The 14,619-nt window shown below is 39.0% G+C and overlaps 1 protein-coding gene across 2 annotated transcripts in view; it reads left to right on the top strand.

The window, feature by feature from the left end:
• Positions 1-314: 314 nt before the first annotated feature.
• Positions 315-14,619, top strand: part of limd1a (LIM domains containing 1a) — a 65,530-nt gene continuing 51,225 nt past the window's right edge. The window contains exon 1 of one of the 2 annotated variants that reach the window (XM_022674135.2): positions 315-2,286. In XM_022674135.2, the coding sequence (XP_022529856.2) occupies positions 969-2,286 (1,318 nt within the window). In that variant the 5' untranslated portion in view covers positions 315-968. The remainder of the gene's footprint in view (positions 2,287-14,619) is intronic. The other variant, XM_007239513.4, reaches the window with a different exon arrangement.

Genomic DNA, 14,619 nt, shown 5'->3' with positions numbered 1-14,619 from the left:
ATGAATAAAAAAAAATATTAAAGTAGTTAGTAACTCATACATCACCCAGCAGCAGTATACAAAAACTAGACTAATGGGCATGATAAATATGTAGGAACACAAAAAGTGTAGTAAGAATAAATAAATGTGGTGATTTGTGGAGCAGGCTGGAGTTATTATTAAACAGTGCCGCTGTTTTAAATGTAGGCTACAGGATGTGTGTGTGTGTGTGTTTGGAGGCAGTGTGTGTGGGGGCAGTGCTGGTGTGTGTGAGCGCGCGCTCTCCGCGCTGTGTTTTTGGGTTACTGTGCCTTTAAATAGAGAAACTCTGAGGCGGTGTTGCACTGCGTGCAGCTCGCGCCCAGCTGCTCAGACCAGCAGCCTCCTCACCGGCCCGAGAGCGGAGCGCGCGCTGAGCGGACAGGCACGAACCGCTTATAAACTTATTACAGGAGTTGTTTGGGATTGTGTGTGAAAGTGTGTGTTTGTGAAAGTGTGTGTGTCTGTGTTGTGTGGTTGTTTCGCGAGCGGCAACTGCAGCGCGAGGAGGATATTTGAGGAAAACCCGCAGTTTCTTCAGTTTTTCTCTATTTTCTCAGTTTTTCTCCACTCGAGCCGGACTTCACCGCTGTAGAGGACGTGGTTTGACGATACTTTTTAACGATATTTTTGGCGATACTTGTTTGACGATATTTTTCACAGTAGAATTGGAACTTTAACAACGTTTCTGAAATATTTTTTACCTCAAAAAAACAAAACAAAACAGTATTGGATAAAGCTATGTTTTGGTTGCTGGTCTATTTTTTGTAGACGTGTTTCCTTTTTAAAGTCCCGAAGTCCTGAGATTTGTATGGATTTTTAACATGGAGAAAGTTCAAGTTTTTAAGTGACTATTTCTTTTTCTTTTTTAACTCAACTGTGCTTAACCCAACAGTGCTCTAAATAACTTAGAAACCTGGAAAAATAGACCTTCTTAAAACCTTCCAAACATGGATAAATACGAAGACCTGGGACTCGAAGCGAGTAAATTCATTGAAGACCTCAATATGTACGAGGCGTCCAGAGATGGACTGTTCAGAATAAAGAAGAAGGACACTGGAAACAACCCTGATTTTGAGGAGACCCGGAGAGTATTCGCCTCGAAAATGACCAAAATCCACATGCAAAAGCACCAAGAGGAGATGGCCAAAACTAGCCTGGCGGCCAGACTGAATGGAGCCCACGGGAAAGTGTCAGACAGCACGTTTTACACCAAAGACAGACCACCTATCAGTTCCTTCAGACAGGGGGGTGAAGCAGCAGCTAAGCCACCCATACTGTCTGGGCCCATGCCAAGCATGGCCAGCTATAACCAGTATTCATCCTATGAGGGACAAAAACATCATCCATCCACTCAGCATGAAGCTCCCGGTGGCAGAGCTTATAGCTGTGGAAACAGTTACGACCATAAGGAGATTCTGGATTCTTTCCATCAACCACCTATCAGCCCTGGAAACTCTTACGTCCAAGCTTCGCCTACCCATGCTGCCCACCCTCCCAGTCCTTCTGGTGCTTGGGCCCCTAGGAACAGTCTACCCAGTCATGCATCATCATCACCGTCGTCATCATCACCATCCCCATCACTAAGCAACAGTTCCTCGAGCCCAAGTTCACCAGCTGCTGGCCAAACCCGAGGAGTCACGCCTCCACTTCACCAGAACTGGCCCTCCCAGGCATTACCAACTGCTGGAAAGCCTGATTCTGTGCCCCGTTCTCCCACAGGTGCCTACAGAGCTACGACAGACTTCTATCAGACACCTCCTCCTCCTATTCCACCACCACCACCACCTCCACCTGCAAGTGCATTTCAACCCCAACTTCATGGGATTCCCTCTCAGCACTTTGAACCTATCTTAGAGGTTCAGAGGCCACTCCATGGAGAAGCAAGACACAATGGGGTTCCTCAAATCGTGGGGTCTACCCAAGTTACCCCACCAGCCCACAGCCAGCCAGAGGCACAGCAGAGCCAGCAAAGCCAGCAGAGCAGTCCTAAAGCAGGTCAGATGCCAGGCCACGGTCAAGTGCAGGGGGCCAGTCCAGCCTTGCCAGGCAGCCAGGCGACCCCTTCCGCTCAAGTAGCTGTAGCAGCAGAGCAGCAGGCCCACACTGAAGCCCCCAGCCCCCCGCGGTCTGCCCCACTCAAACTGCCATGCCATACGCTCCATATACAGCCCGAGCTTGGGCCATCTGTGGCTGAAATAAAATTAGAAGCCCTGACCGAACGGCTGGAAAAAGAGATGGACGCCCAGCCTAAGGCTGACTTCTTCGGTAAGCCCGATGCAATCACTACCTCGTGCTCTTTTCTCTTAAATGTTTTCTCATCTGTGATTTTTGAGAAGCAAACGGTATTTGACAACCCGGTGATTGAAAAACATGCTGCCTGTTTCCACTTGACCTTCGCTGTTTGTGTGAGAGTGTGTGTCTGTAAGGGAGCGAGTCTGTTGCCAGCTTTAGTTGTACTGCCAAGTTTGTGAGTGTGTCTGTGTGTGTATGTGTGTGTGTAAATGATATACTGCTGCTCCCCACTGCTGGTCTGTCTCCAGCCTGTGGAGTCATGGCTCAAGTGTTAATCATCTGTCTCATTTGTTTCATCTCATCATCCTTAAATTTCCCAAGCCAGTCCCTGGACTTCTGTAATAATCCCAGGACTGGGAATGCTTTTCAACGTTCATAAATCATCTAAGGGGGTTATTGGTGTTATGAGATTAAGTGAAAAGTTGGTAGAAGAGTCTGAACTCATATTCAGGCCAGAGTATTGTTTCTGGAGTGAAGTAATGACTTAAGTGGGCAGCAAAGACATCTTCAGTAGAAAGGAAAAGTAGAGATGTGTGATAACATTGGAATTCTGCTTTAGGGGCAGCTGTGGCCTAAAGGTTAGATAAGCAGGCTTGGGACTGGAAGGTCACCTGTTTGATCCCCTGGACTGGCAAGAAGGTGGGGGTGGGGGGAAGTGAAGGAACAGCAGGTTCTTCTTCTTTAGTATTTGTAACTCAGTTGCCCTTGAGCAAGGCACCCAAACTCCGATTGCTCCTCAGGTGCTGAGGTGGCTGCCCACTGCTCCAAAAGTGTGTGTTCTTACAGCTGCAAGTCAATAGTGTGTGTGTCTTCACAGTTGCAGATGGGTTATTCCAGAGGTCAGACTGGATTGTATGTCTATTTATTTATTTCAGAATTTCTGTTGATCAGCATCAGCAAATACCGATGTAAATTCAAAAAGGTATTAGCTGTTAGTTCCAAATCCCAAAGTAATGAGTCACTCAAAGAACTGCAGTGCACCCCCATCATCTGTAAGACGTTTATTGAGTTTTAGTCTGAAGTGAAATTGTAAAGGTGGAAAGCGAGAAAGAAAATTAGACCAGCAGAAAAGACTGAAAATATATAACTTGAAATTAGTAAGCAAAGCACAGATCCTATGTTTAACAGATCCATTAAGTTAAAATGTAAAACTGAGAACTTTTCCTTATACAAAAAAAAAATTATTATCTTTTAGGCAGTTGTATGGAAATAGTAAGTAAGTGGTATTCACTTTTACTCCACTGCTGTAAATACAGATCAAGTTACGACCTCAGGTATCCTTATGGACAGCTGTACACATGAATTTGTTAAAAAGCTAAAGATACAAAAGTGAAAGACTCCATTTTGTGTCTCATATTGCTCCACCAAAGTTAAAGAGTGCAGTTATCAATGAAAAATACGCCATTCTCCCTGTTAGAGCCAGGGCCAGTGTACCATTAATATGAATTTAAAGCTGTAATGTTAAACTCAAATTGTTGCACAGTACAAATAAATTAAACAAATAGAACAATAGTGGCAGCACATTTTTAAATACTATAAACACTAGAAACAAAATACTTTTATTTAATGTTAAAAACGCACTCACAAACACACTGCACTACTGTGTGCTACTTCATAATGACACATGCACTTGGAATTAGTCGTTCAAAAAAGCGCAATGTGGCTTGCTGTGATATGGGTGTAGTTTTACTCTTTATAGACTTTGGTTAGTTAATAAACGTGCAGCTTATTTCAAAATAGGCTCTTTTTACAGAAACCTTTTCAACAAACAGCCATTGTTACGCAGCTATTACCAAATGCACATGCTTGCTAAATGAAATGGAGTAATTCAGAAAATAAATGTGGCCTGGGAGGAGCAGCATGGGGTTTGCTCACTGATCTGACCAGCAGATGAGGAATTCATTATGAGGGCAGGGCAGGTCACTGTCAGCAAAAAAAATGAGTGAGTGTGTAAACCAGTATTGCCTCAGTTTGTGGTTCCGTTTATGAATGGTTATTGCAGACGTCTGCATTGTGCTTAGCTGTATTGTGTTTGCCGGATCGTGGGAGTGTGAACTTTGATCCTGTTTACCAATCTGCTTACCTCTGAGGTTTTTCTGTTCCTGATTCTGCAGCTTTTTTTTGTGGTGTTCTGATTTTTACTTGGTCTTGACATTTTTTTTTTCTGTCTGAATCCAACTGAAGTGATGACAATGGCTGACAGTAGTAGAAGCTAGTATAAGAATTCTGCATAATAATCCACAGAAAGCATGTCAGAAACACTACAGCCCCAAAAGACCTGAACTTCAACTATTATTGGCTGATTTGAAGAGTTAAGCAGATGACTGCATTAACCTTTTCACAAGTGCAGTAACACTGGTGGGACTTGGTATTAGCCCATCTGTGACATTTGAATGTTCAGCAAAAATCGTGACTCAGCAGTCAGTTTTTGGTCAACCACTTCCCTGAGCAAACTGAGGTCCTTGTAAATGAGATAACGATTCCAGATTCCAGATGCATAAATCCTGATATTTATAGCTTTGCATTTTTATATGTACAGTACTGTGCAAACATTTTAGGCACCAAAGCAAATTACACTAATCTATTTATCTCAGCAATATGAGTGTTTTAACCTGAAAAAAGCACCACATATGATTTGAACAGATGCAAATAAACATAAATACAGTAAAACAAGCCATGGAATTCTTAACTAAATATTTTATATCCTGTCAGCCAAGCGGAAGAACAAAGTGTACATCCAGATTTCTCCTGGATGCTCCTCAGTCAACATGTGTATATATTCAGTTCCGTCAGCAGCTCACCTGATTTACCATATTTACCAATTTACCAAACCAGCTGTTGATATGATGAGAACTAGAAATACCTCTATTAAACTCAGATGAGGAGAGATTATGAGATGTTTTAAGGAAAACAGGGCTGTAAAAGCTCTGCTTTTTGTAAAATTGCTGTTTGTATTTATTGTAGTGTTAGTGTTTTACTGAGCTAATAAACACGTACTGCCCACACTTATTCTTTACTGAAATTCCCACAGGTGCCAAAACATTTGAACAATACTGTAGTCTGTAACTATAATACTATTAAAAGAATTATTAACTGCACATGTAATGTTCAGTATGTCCTTTGGTCCGGACCAGGGCTTGTGGCCCTTTTCACACCTGCTACTTTGGTTTGGACCAAATTGAAAACTCTGATTGTCCAGCAGTGTAAAAGCAATTATCTGGATTGTTTCAACCCCCCTTGGTGTGCAGCGCGTTGCGAAGCAGTATGGACACAAAAGCTTACACTGGGAATTAATGTATTTACTGTAAAAGTAGATTAACCCTTATTTATAAACATAAACGAAAATAATCTGAGGATAGTCTTTTATGCTCATTCTGCTGCGGGATGCAAGAACTTTCAAATTTTGACAGAGAGATAGAACACGCAGAACTAGTTTATCGAACTAACATTCTATAAACCAATTAATATGAGAGATCAGAGAGATCTTACCTATAAATAGCAAAATCAGAGAAACTGATTCAGAAACTGTAGTCTAAAGTGCTTATATAATTTCAGCATATGCAATAGTCACATTACAGGATGTGACTTGTCATAAAAGGCAAATTATCACATCAGGATACAATTTTGTGTAGTTTGGAACAAAAATAAATTTAATACTGTTACTAGAGACTATATATTATATACAGTGTCTGAATCGATTTCTCTGATATGTATAGGTAGATGTTTGAGTAAAATGAACATTGTTGGTTTACTCTATAAACTACGGACAACATTTCTCCCAAATTCCAAATAAAAATATTGTCATTTAGAGCATTTATTTGCAGAAAATGAGAAATGACTGAAATAAAAAAATGATGCAGAGCTTTTTAGACCTCAAATAATGCAAAGAAAACACGTTCATATTTATAAAGTTTTAAGAAATCAATATTTGGTGGAATAACCCTGGTTTTTAATCACAGTTTTCGTGCATCTTTGCATGTTCTCCTCCACCGGTCTTACACACTGCTTTTGGATAAATTTATGCCACAGATGGCTTGTAATTATCCAACTTCCTCTTGATTATATTCCAGAGGTTTTCAATTAGGTAAAATCAAAGAAACTAATCATTTTTAGGTGGTCTCTTATTTTTTTTCCAGAGCTGTATATTTATATCTATTCCTATGGGTTGTCCATAAACTCAGCGTGCAGCCAGTAGTGCACAAAGTTTCTGGGAAATTGAGCACAGTGCCAGAGTAGTGCGCCGGGGGATGCTGAGGAATGTCTGGAAAATTGGCTTTGGAATTTACAGAGGGCCAGGGCCACGGCCAGGGGATGATAATAAATATAGAGGAGCAACAATAGGGTCCGAGCGTGAGGGGGACACTGCTGTTGACATCCAAATGGAAAAGTGCTGCAGTGACCTTCCTTCTGTCTGGAGTCAGTTAAGCATGGCCACTCCCTGTTGGTGCCTTTTGTTTTGAGAGAGACAGTGGATGAGATATGAGGAGGGGGTGAGCAGGGAGCAGGAAAAGAGAGGGGGCCCGGGACTGCAGACGCTAACGCACCAGAAGTAGACAATTGCGCTGGTATGTTCAGTTGTTTGGATTAAGGATTAGTTCATCTGTCTGTCTACCAAGTGACACTATCTTAATTCTCCCTCAAGAGTTCTTGGCTTCCCCTGTCCACAGTTGGGCTGCAGCCAAGTAAAGCTGATCTGAGCTGCTATAGTGTGTGTATACATTCTGGATTTGTTAATAGAAATAAGTGTTTTTTCCTGGTTCCTGCATTTTAAAACTGGTTAATCCACCGGGATAGATAATGCCTTCACAGAGCCTCCAGATTCAACATGGGATTTGTTTTTACACAACTGATGCCAGATGGTCCAAGCTGTCAAAGAGGTGTATTGTATTCTGTTAACATCTGAACATTAAAGGTGCTTATACTAAACCTCCCCCCTCTCCTCTACAAGCTGTTGCTAATTACTGTCATTTCTTATGAAACCTGCAACTTCATTTAACTGCTATTGGTCCTAATCAAAGAATCATTCATTTTAAAGACCTCCCTCTAAATGCTGGTTGCACCAATTGCCACATTATTTGTTCTAAGACCTTCTTCTATCTGTTATTACTTCTAAACACTACGTCAGTGGGTCTGACGTCTACCTCTAGTCAGTACATAAAGGGCCATATTTAAAAAAATGTAAACTATTTTGCTATATGAGCCAAACTCTTCATTGTTTAGTCAAAATATGCCAAAAACTGCAGCATATAAGAATATAAGCACTTGAAACAAACCTTGGAATATTAAATTAAATCTTAACATATTGAAACTAAAAGCGAGTAAGGGTATGCTGGGCAATTTGGGCTAGAGGTCTGCACTCCCGCCAGACTCGCGGGAGCCGTCAGAATATCTTGCAGCAGGAAAGAGAATTGAATTGCTATTGGTGGGAGTGGGAGTTTAATCAATCCAGTTGATGCAGGAGCGGGACCATATATACATGCAGAATAGTCCCATCAATTAATAAGTAGTCTATAAAATTATAATAATCACGCGTTGATTTCCATGCATAATAAACAGAAGGAAAACTCGGCCTGCAGCTTCGTGCCTACGCCGCAGCACATCAGTGCCAATATAACACATTATAGCACTCCCTCTTGTGTATTGTTTCTTAAACAAACACATCTGACTCCACAATGCTCTACAGCAGGGGTGTCCAAACTTTTTTTGTTGGGGGCCAGAAGGAGAAATATATTTGAAGTCACGGGCCAAAGACTCTGTAATAAAACAAATAATGAAATATACCACTTTAAATAATACTTTTTTCCTGATTATTTCATTTACACATCATTTTACTTGACTTACTATCTTTATCTTTGTCACGGAGAAACACCTGGGGAAGGGGCGGAGCTACAAGACGTGACCATCTTTGACAGTGTTGTGTAAACTAAGATTTTTCAAATTGATGTTTAATTTCATGATGTCTCTTGAAACTTTTAGACTCTTTTGCCCCGTTTTTCTGTGCTAGAAACGCGCACTCTCTCCGCTTTTATACTCTTTGGCCGTTTTTCTGCGCTAGAAATGTGCACTCTCTCCGCTTTTAGACTCTTTGGCCCATTTTATCTGCGCTAGAAATGCGCACTCTCTCTGCTTTTAGACTCTTTTGCCCCGTTTTATCTGCGCTAGAAATGCGCACCCTCTCCGCTTTTAGACTCTTTGCCCCGTTTTTCTGCGCTAGAAATGCGCACTCTCTCCGCTTTTAGACTCTTTGCCCATTTTTCTGTGCTAGAAATGCGCACCCTCTCCGCTTTTAGACTCTTTGCCCCATTTTTCTGTGCTAGAAATGCGCACTCTCTCCGCTTTTAGACGCCCGTTTCTGACACCTAGCGTTCAAACTTTGAATCTCACATTATAAAATCCTGCTTAACAGCGGGCCAACTTTCATTCTATTTCTAAAATACCTCACAAATGGCCCGCGGGCCGTAGTTTGGACACCCCTGCTCTACAGTCTGTCTTTTCTAGTTCTGTTCGCTGCACAGTTTGAATACTGACTTGTATATTACCTGTGGTGAGTTAAATGACTGCAGAGAGCTGCTGAGGTGAGTTTAAACGGACTAAGTGTTTAACTGACTAAGTGTGAGGGAGATATTGTACTCTGTGGGTGATATGGAACAATATTTCAGGCTATAATATCATTCAAGAATGTTGGTGACGTTATTGCATTCAATATGATATGGCACATCCCTACTATTGAGCTGCTTTTTTTCTAAATCTGGGCAACAGTAGATAAGCAGAGTACTATACAGTTGTTAAAAAATTAATAGCAATTTCTTGCACAAGTCCCAAATTACCAGTAATGCATGTTTTGTACCTAAGACCTTCAGATTTCTTGTTCTACAGTTCCACAAATGAAAATACTGAGAGGACGTCCTCAAGACCCTCAGCACCTTTTTAGGACGAACCATTAGAGCTGAGTGTATTAGTGCTATTGACGCAGAGAGCAGTTCATTGAGTCCAGAGGCTGAGCCTGAATAAACACTCCCTCCTGACTAAGGCAGGACACAAACTGAAGATTTCCTCTTAGCGGGAGATTTTACTACACAGGAAGCTGATTTTCATTCCAGGAACTCGCTATTTTGACATGCCATCTAGGGCTGTCCGATACGAATGAAAGCCATGTTTGCAAGAGTTGCGTAACCATGCTAAGTTTAGCTGACTGTATGAAGCTACTTTAGGGTGCTACAGCGGTTTTAATGAGGCTTTATATTCAAGATATTAAGGTTTTCTTGTCAACAAAATCTCATAATCTACACTGTAAAAATAACAGCAAAAAATAAGTTATTTTCTGGCTCCTCTGCTGCCAGAACGGAACCATTTTTATGTATTTATTTGTCTGTCAACAAACAGACAAAGACATAACTTACCTGTTCAATTAAGAAACATAATTAGCTTTTCAAAATGGGGATCAACTGTACATTAACTATATTTCACTGTTTATGTACAAATATAAACTGCAAACCCCCCACATTAAACTTGTATATACAATACACTACAGTAGTACTCACTATAAAATAAATAAATACTAAAATTTCCTTAATATTCTAAAATAATCACACAAAAACAACATGCAACAAAATGAAAGTTAAAATGTATTATTGCATCCGATATCATATGAGATATATATAATACCCTAACTGAGATATTTAAAAAAAATACAAGAATTTTATCAGATTTCTAACAAAAGTCAATGATCCAGAATGTCATAATACTAAAAATACACTCCAAATATCTCCATATAGCCAGGATTAAAGTTAAATAAATGATACTGGACAGATATAATCAGTCTCTAGTAGTTATATAATGGGATATGAGAACAGTGTGAATTTTTCTTTTGCTAAAAAAAGGGAAAATAAATAGTACCTTGATGTGATAATTAAGGGTGGGTGATATGATACAATATTTCAGGGTATAATATTGTTCACGCTATTCAAAATTGTTGGCGATATTAATGTGTGAGATACAATATGCCACACCCCTAATGGGACCTATTGTCAATGTACTCAAAAATGATTAACTATATTATGTTCTATAAAGTTTATTACTTTAATAATAGGGAATTGTGTTAAATATTTTTTCAGATCTAAACTGTGTTTGATAGTGATATATCTGCATAACAACAGTCTGCTAATGAAAGATGTTGATCGTTACCCAATAAGAAACGTTCTTAGCGGTTTAAGAATGCCAGTTTTACCCATTTTCCAAGTGTGATGTGAGACAAAAAGTTCGTAAATCAATATCAGTGGGTCAGAATTCTCTTAATTGTAGGTTAAGTTAAGAACTACATAAGTAACTAAGTTTTCGCAAAGCGCTTGTCATTTTTAAGAGTGGTCTTAAGCACAAGGTTATGAAATTCTTAACCTTAATAGCCTTAGGTTGTTCATGTGTTCTACTTGTATTGATTTTTTTTGTGAGAGCACAAAACATTAATACAGTCTATTCTTGTGATTTTAAGGTGATATTTCACAGTATTTTTTTTTCACAGGGCAAAAACTGTAAAGATTTACTGGGAAAGGCCTGTAAAAACATTTTTATCCTGTAGTTGTTAACTGTATTTGACAGTGATATATCTGCATTAAAACAGTATTTTTTGTTACAGAAATTACAGGAATTGTGCCTAATTAAAAAAACACCAAGAATGATATTTTATGATTAGTTTCCTAGCAGTTAAAAATCAGAGTTTGGAAAATCTTCACAGGAAAATACTGTACATGAGGTACTAATGAGAAAAGCTTTATTTTTTTTTTGTTTACTGCGCACAGAGTCTTTAATATAACAGACTACACTTGTAGTAAGTTCCCTACCCCAACCCCAACACAAAATCTGCTGCATGCTCCAGTGGCAGTGGCCTGTTAGCTGCATGTCAGCTGAATCAGTCAGTGTGAAACAGCATTAGAAAGCGTGGTGTTGTTGTGAGGAAAGCACAGGGCCGGCAGTGTGGGTGTGGTAATGTCTTCCAGTAGTGCTGAAAGCTTAAGTGTGGTTGGTTGCTTTAAGTCAGGCTTTAGAGAGAGTGGGTAGAGGCTGGCTGCCTGATGTTTGCTGGATACCAGAGGAAACAGAGGCTTCTTTGTGAGGGCCGGTTCCAGCTCCTCGCTGGCATGCTCTTCCTCTGAGCAGACTTGCTGTGGGTAATGCTGTTAGCTCAGTGGGATGCTGTTGATCATGCCGTTTCTAATCTGCTGTGAGCACTCTGTTAACTGTGCACATGTACAGAAGGAGCGTTGTTGGCGTCGTTTCTCAAAGGAAAGTCTTTTGTGTTGTTTTCATCAAGCGGCACGGCTACGAGTCTTGTGATAGTCATTTAACTGATCTCCTTTCATCTGGATGACTAGAATGTTTTTTTTTTACAATCACAGATCCTGTATTTCAAGTGTCTGCTCACATATGACCAGCTAGAACTAATGTACAAAGAAGTGCTCACTGTTCTCAGTGCGAATTGCATTATACAAATGTGTATTAAGCAAAGGTTTAAATCGTATTCACAATCATTATTTAGGTAGAAGTAAAGATAATAAGGTTTAAAATACTTAAAAGTGTAAAAGTATTGGATTTAAAACTACTTAAAATATAAAAGTAAAAGTAATGTAAATGGGAAAAATGCCATTAAGGAAATATTACTTACTGTATATTTTTGCTTTCCAATAAAGAACTCCAATTCTGTTGATTTTTTTTGTACTTACTATTTATTTTTTACATAGTACAATATAATGAAATACAAATACAATTCTATACATTCCTTTTTCCAGTATTTTGCATTATTCACATCCATTTTACGGCAGTATGTAAAAAAGTACTAGATAAATGCAATAAAAAGATATGATAAAAAGATGAAAAAAAAATAATAATAAAAATCCACTCCTGAATAGTTCACAGTCACATACAGACTGAGCGTTCAAAAAGAAATGTACAAATAAGAGATGGACCACAAAGAACACCAATAGTACCGCTAACACACATAGTAAAATTCCTTATTTTATGATTAGTTGCTCAACAGGGCCCCACTGCTTGGTAAAGGTCCGTTTTTGAAGCCTTAGTTTATATGTTATTTGTTGCATCTGATAGACATCCCATAGCTTTTGTATCCATAGATTGTATGTTGGGGGGTCTGGGTTCATCCATTTAATTGTAATGCATTTCAAAGCTACTGTAAATAATATTCCAAGTAAATATTTTTTGGACCTCCCGACCACACCATCGGGAATAACCCCCAGTAATGCCACTGTAGGATCCTGTGGGATATCCTGTTGGAACACTTCTTTAAGAGCATCATACACATCCTTCCAAAAAATCTGTAGTTTAGGGCAGAGCCAGGCATTCTGTTGATTTTTAGACTTCTATGCAGTTTGAATGCACAAACTCTCCCTTAGTGTTGTAGTACTTGAGTCCGGTCTCGGTCTCGTCTCGGACTCTACCTTGTTTGGAAATGGTCTCGGGGTGAGGTGGACTCTGAGACTGTGGACGAGACCAGCCGAGTCTGAGTTCTCTGAGGTTAAGTTAATTAGAAACTGAACCTTTTTTCTATTGTTACTGAACCAAATCAGTCCTTAAACTCAGTGTCTAAAATCTGCACACAGATTGACTAACAGCAAAAACAAGCCACTCCAGCTTTCATTCAGTATCCTATCAGTGAACACTCTTCATTTTGAAATTAAAGTGTCAAATATGCCATATATTTTATGATATACCTCAAGCTGTGTGTTTTCCAGTGAAAGTACACGAATGCAAAATGTAACAACACACACTTATATGCAAATATTATTATTATTATTATTATTATTATTGCTGCTTAAATGTATTACAGAGTTCAAGATAGTTGTCAGTTTTTTCAGCCATTCTTATTATCTTTTAATAAATAGAGAAGATACTTTTATGTGCACCCAACCCCGACTAATAAAAAGTCTATAATGATGAAAAAAAAAAGTCTATAATGATGAAAATACAATTTAATGATGAAATGATGAATGGACCAATAGAAATTCTTCAAAATTATCTGAAATAAACTACTTTTACATTGAAATTTAAGAAAGTTTTATGTCTCTCCTGTAAAGTTAGTGTTTTGGAGTTAGTGTTTGGACATTGTTTGTCATTAGACAGAGATGATATGTTTATTTGCATGATTTGGATATATCAAAATCTATAAAAATATAGCCCAGGCTATTAAATAGTAATAATAAACCTAAAAACTCATTTTTTTTTTAAACACAGCATCCCAGTGTTTGTTATTTAACTACAGTATGCTTAAACTATCAGGTCTTTTTTTTACTTAAAGTTACAGTACAAATCTGTATCATTTGGCAACATATGATTTTCTGTTATTTTTTATGCTTTATTGCTTAAAACTGTGGGCCACTGATTTAAACTCACTAATCCATTTCTATGGGTTATTAAAATAAACAAGGTAAAAAAAAAAAGTACAAAAATAAATCAATAATAGGGCCTATTGAAGACCTGATTTTTTATTGCATTACTTTTCTCGTTCTTTATTATGTTGTAAGAGAGATTGTTTCTTTTTTTCAAGTTTTTCATAAGTTAATTTTGTGAAATGGACCCAAAAATGCAATAGAATCATGGTGCATTGAATCATAATTTTATGAGGCACTTTTTTTTTCCTGAAGAGTCTTAATCTGAATGATTGAAAGCTCAGACAAGTACAAAACACAGAGCTCACACACAGCGAGGAGCGACAGTCTCACTTTGTTTCAGAAGTGCAGTTCTGCATTAGGCCTGTGTTTTCTGTGCTGTCTGTACTGGTTGGCTGTCACCTGAAGGGAGGCTGAATGCAGCACATTATAAAGGGCTCAGTTTCCCTTTGCTCTCTTGGATGGTTTCACTGAGCACTAAGTGAGAGTCATTATTGTGACTGGGCCGTAATTACATCCCTGCACCAGTCCTGTGGAGCTGTGGAGGCTGAGTTGGCAGAGGAGGCGGAATAGAGGGACTGGAGTGAAACGGCTGTAATCAGGCCTGTCCTCTCACAATAAACAGCGTGATAGGAAATGTCACAACACACAAGTCTGTCACACTGCACTAGTGTGTGTTGTTGTACTGGATTATGGTGAAAGGCATACCTACTCTTTCATTCTGTCTGTTTAGTTCTCTCTGTTTTTCTCTCTCTAAATGTCTTTTATTTCTTCTCTGCATTTTCTTATACAAAACTTGTGCTTAACTTTCAAATACTTTCCCACATCATGTTGATATTGAATGTGTGTGTGTGTGTGTGTTGAATGTTTGGCAGCGTTTGGTGGGACCCATTCATAGTGTGATTACTCT

This window comes from Astyanax mexicanus, chromosome 6 (genome assembly GCF_023375975.1).
Source record: "Astyanax mexicanus isolate ESR-SI-001 chromosome 6, AstMex3_surface, whole genome shotgun sequence".
NCBI lineage: Eukaryota > Metazoa > Chordata > Actinopteri > Characiformes > Acestrorhamphidae > Astyanax > Astyanax mexicanus.
Note: the sequence above shows the minus strand (reverse complement) of the source record. Positions and strands in the feature narration are given on the sequence as shown.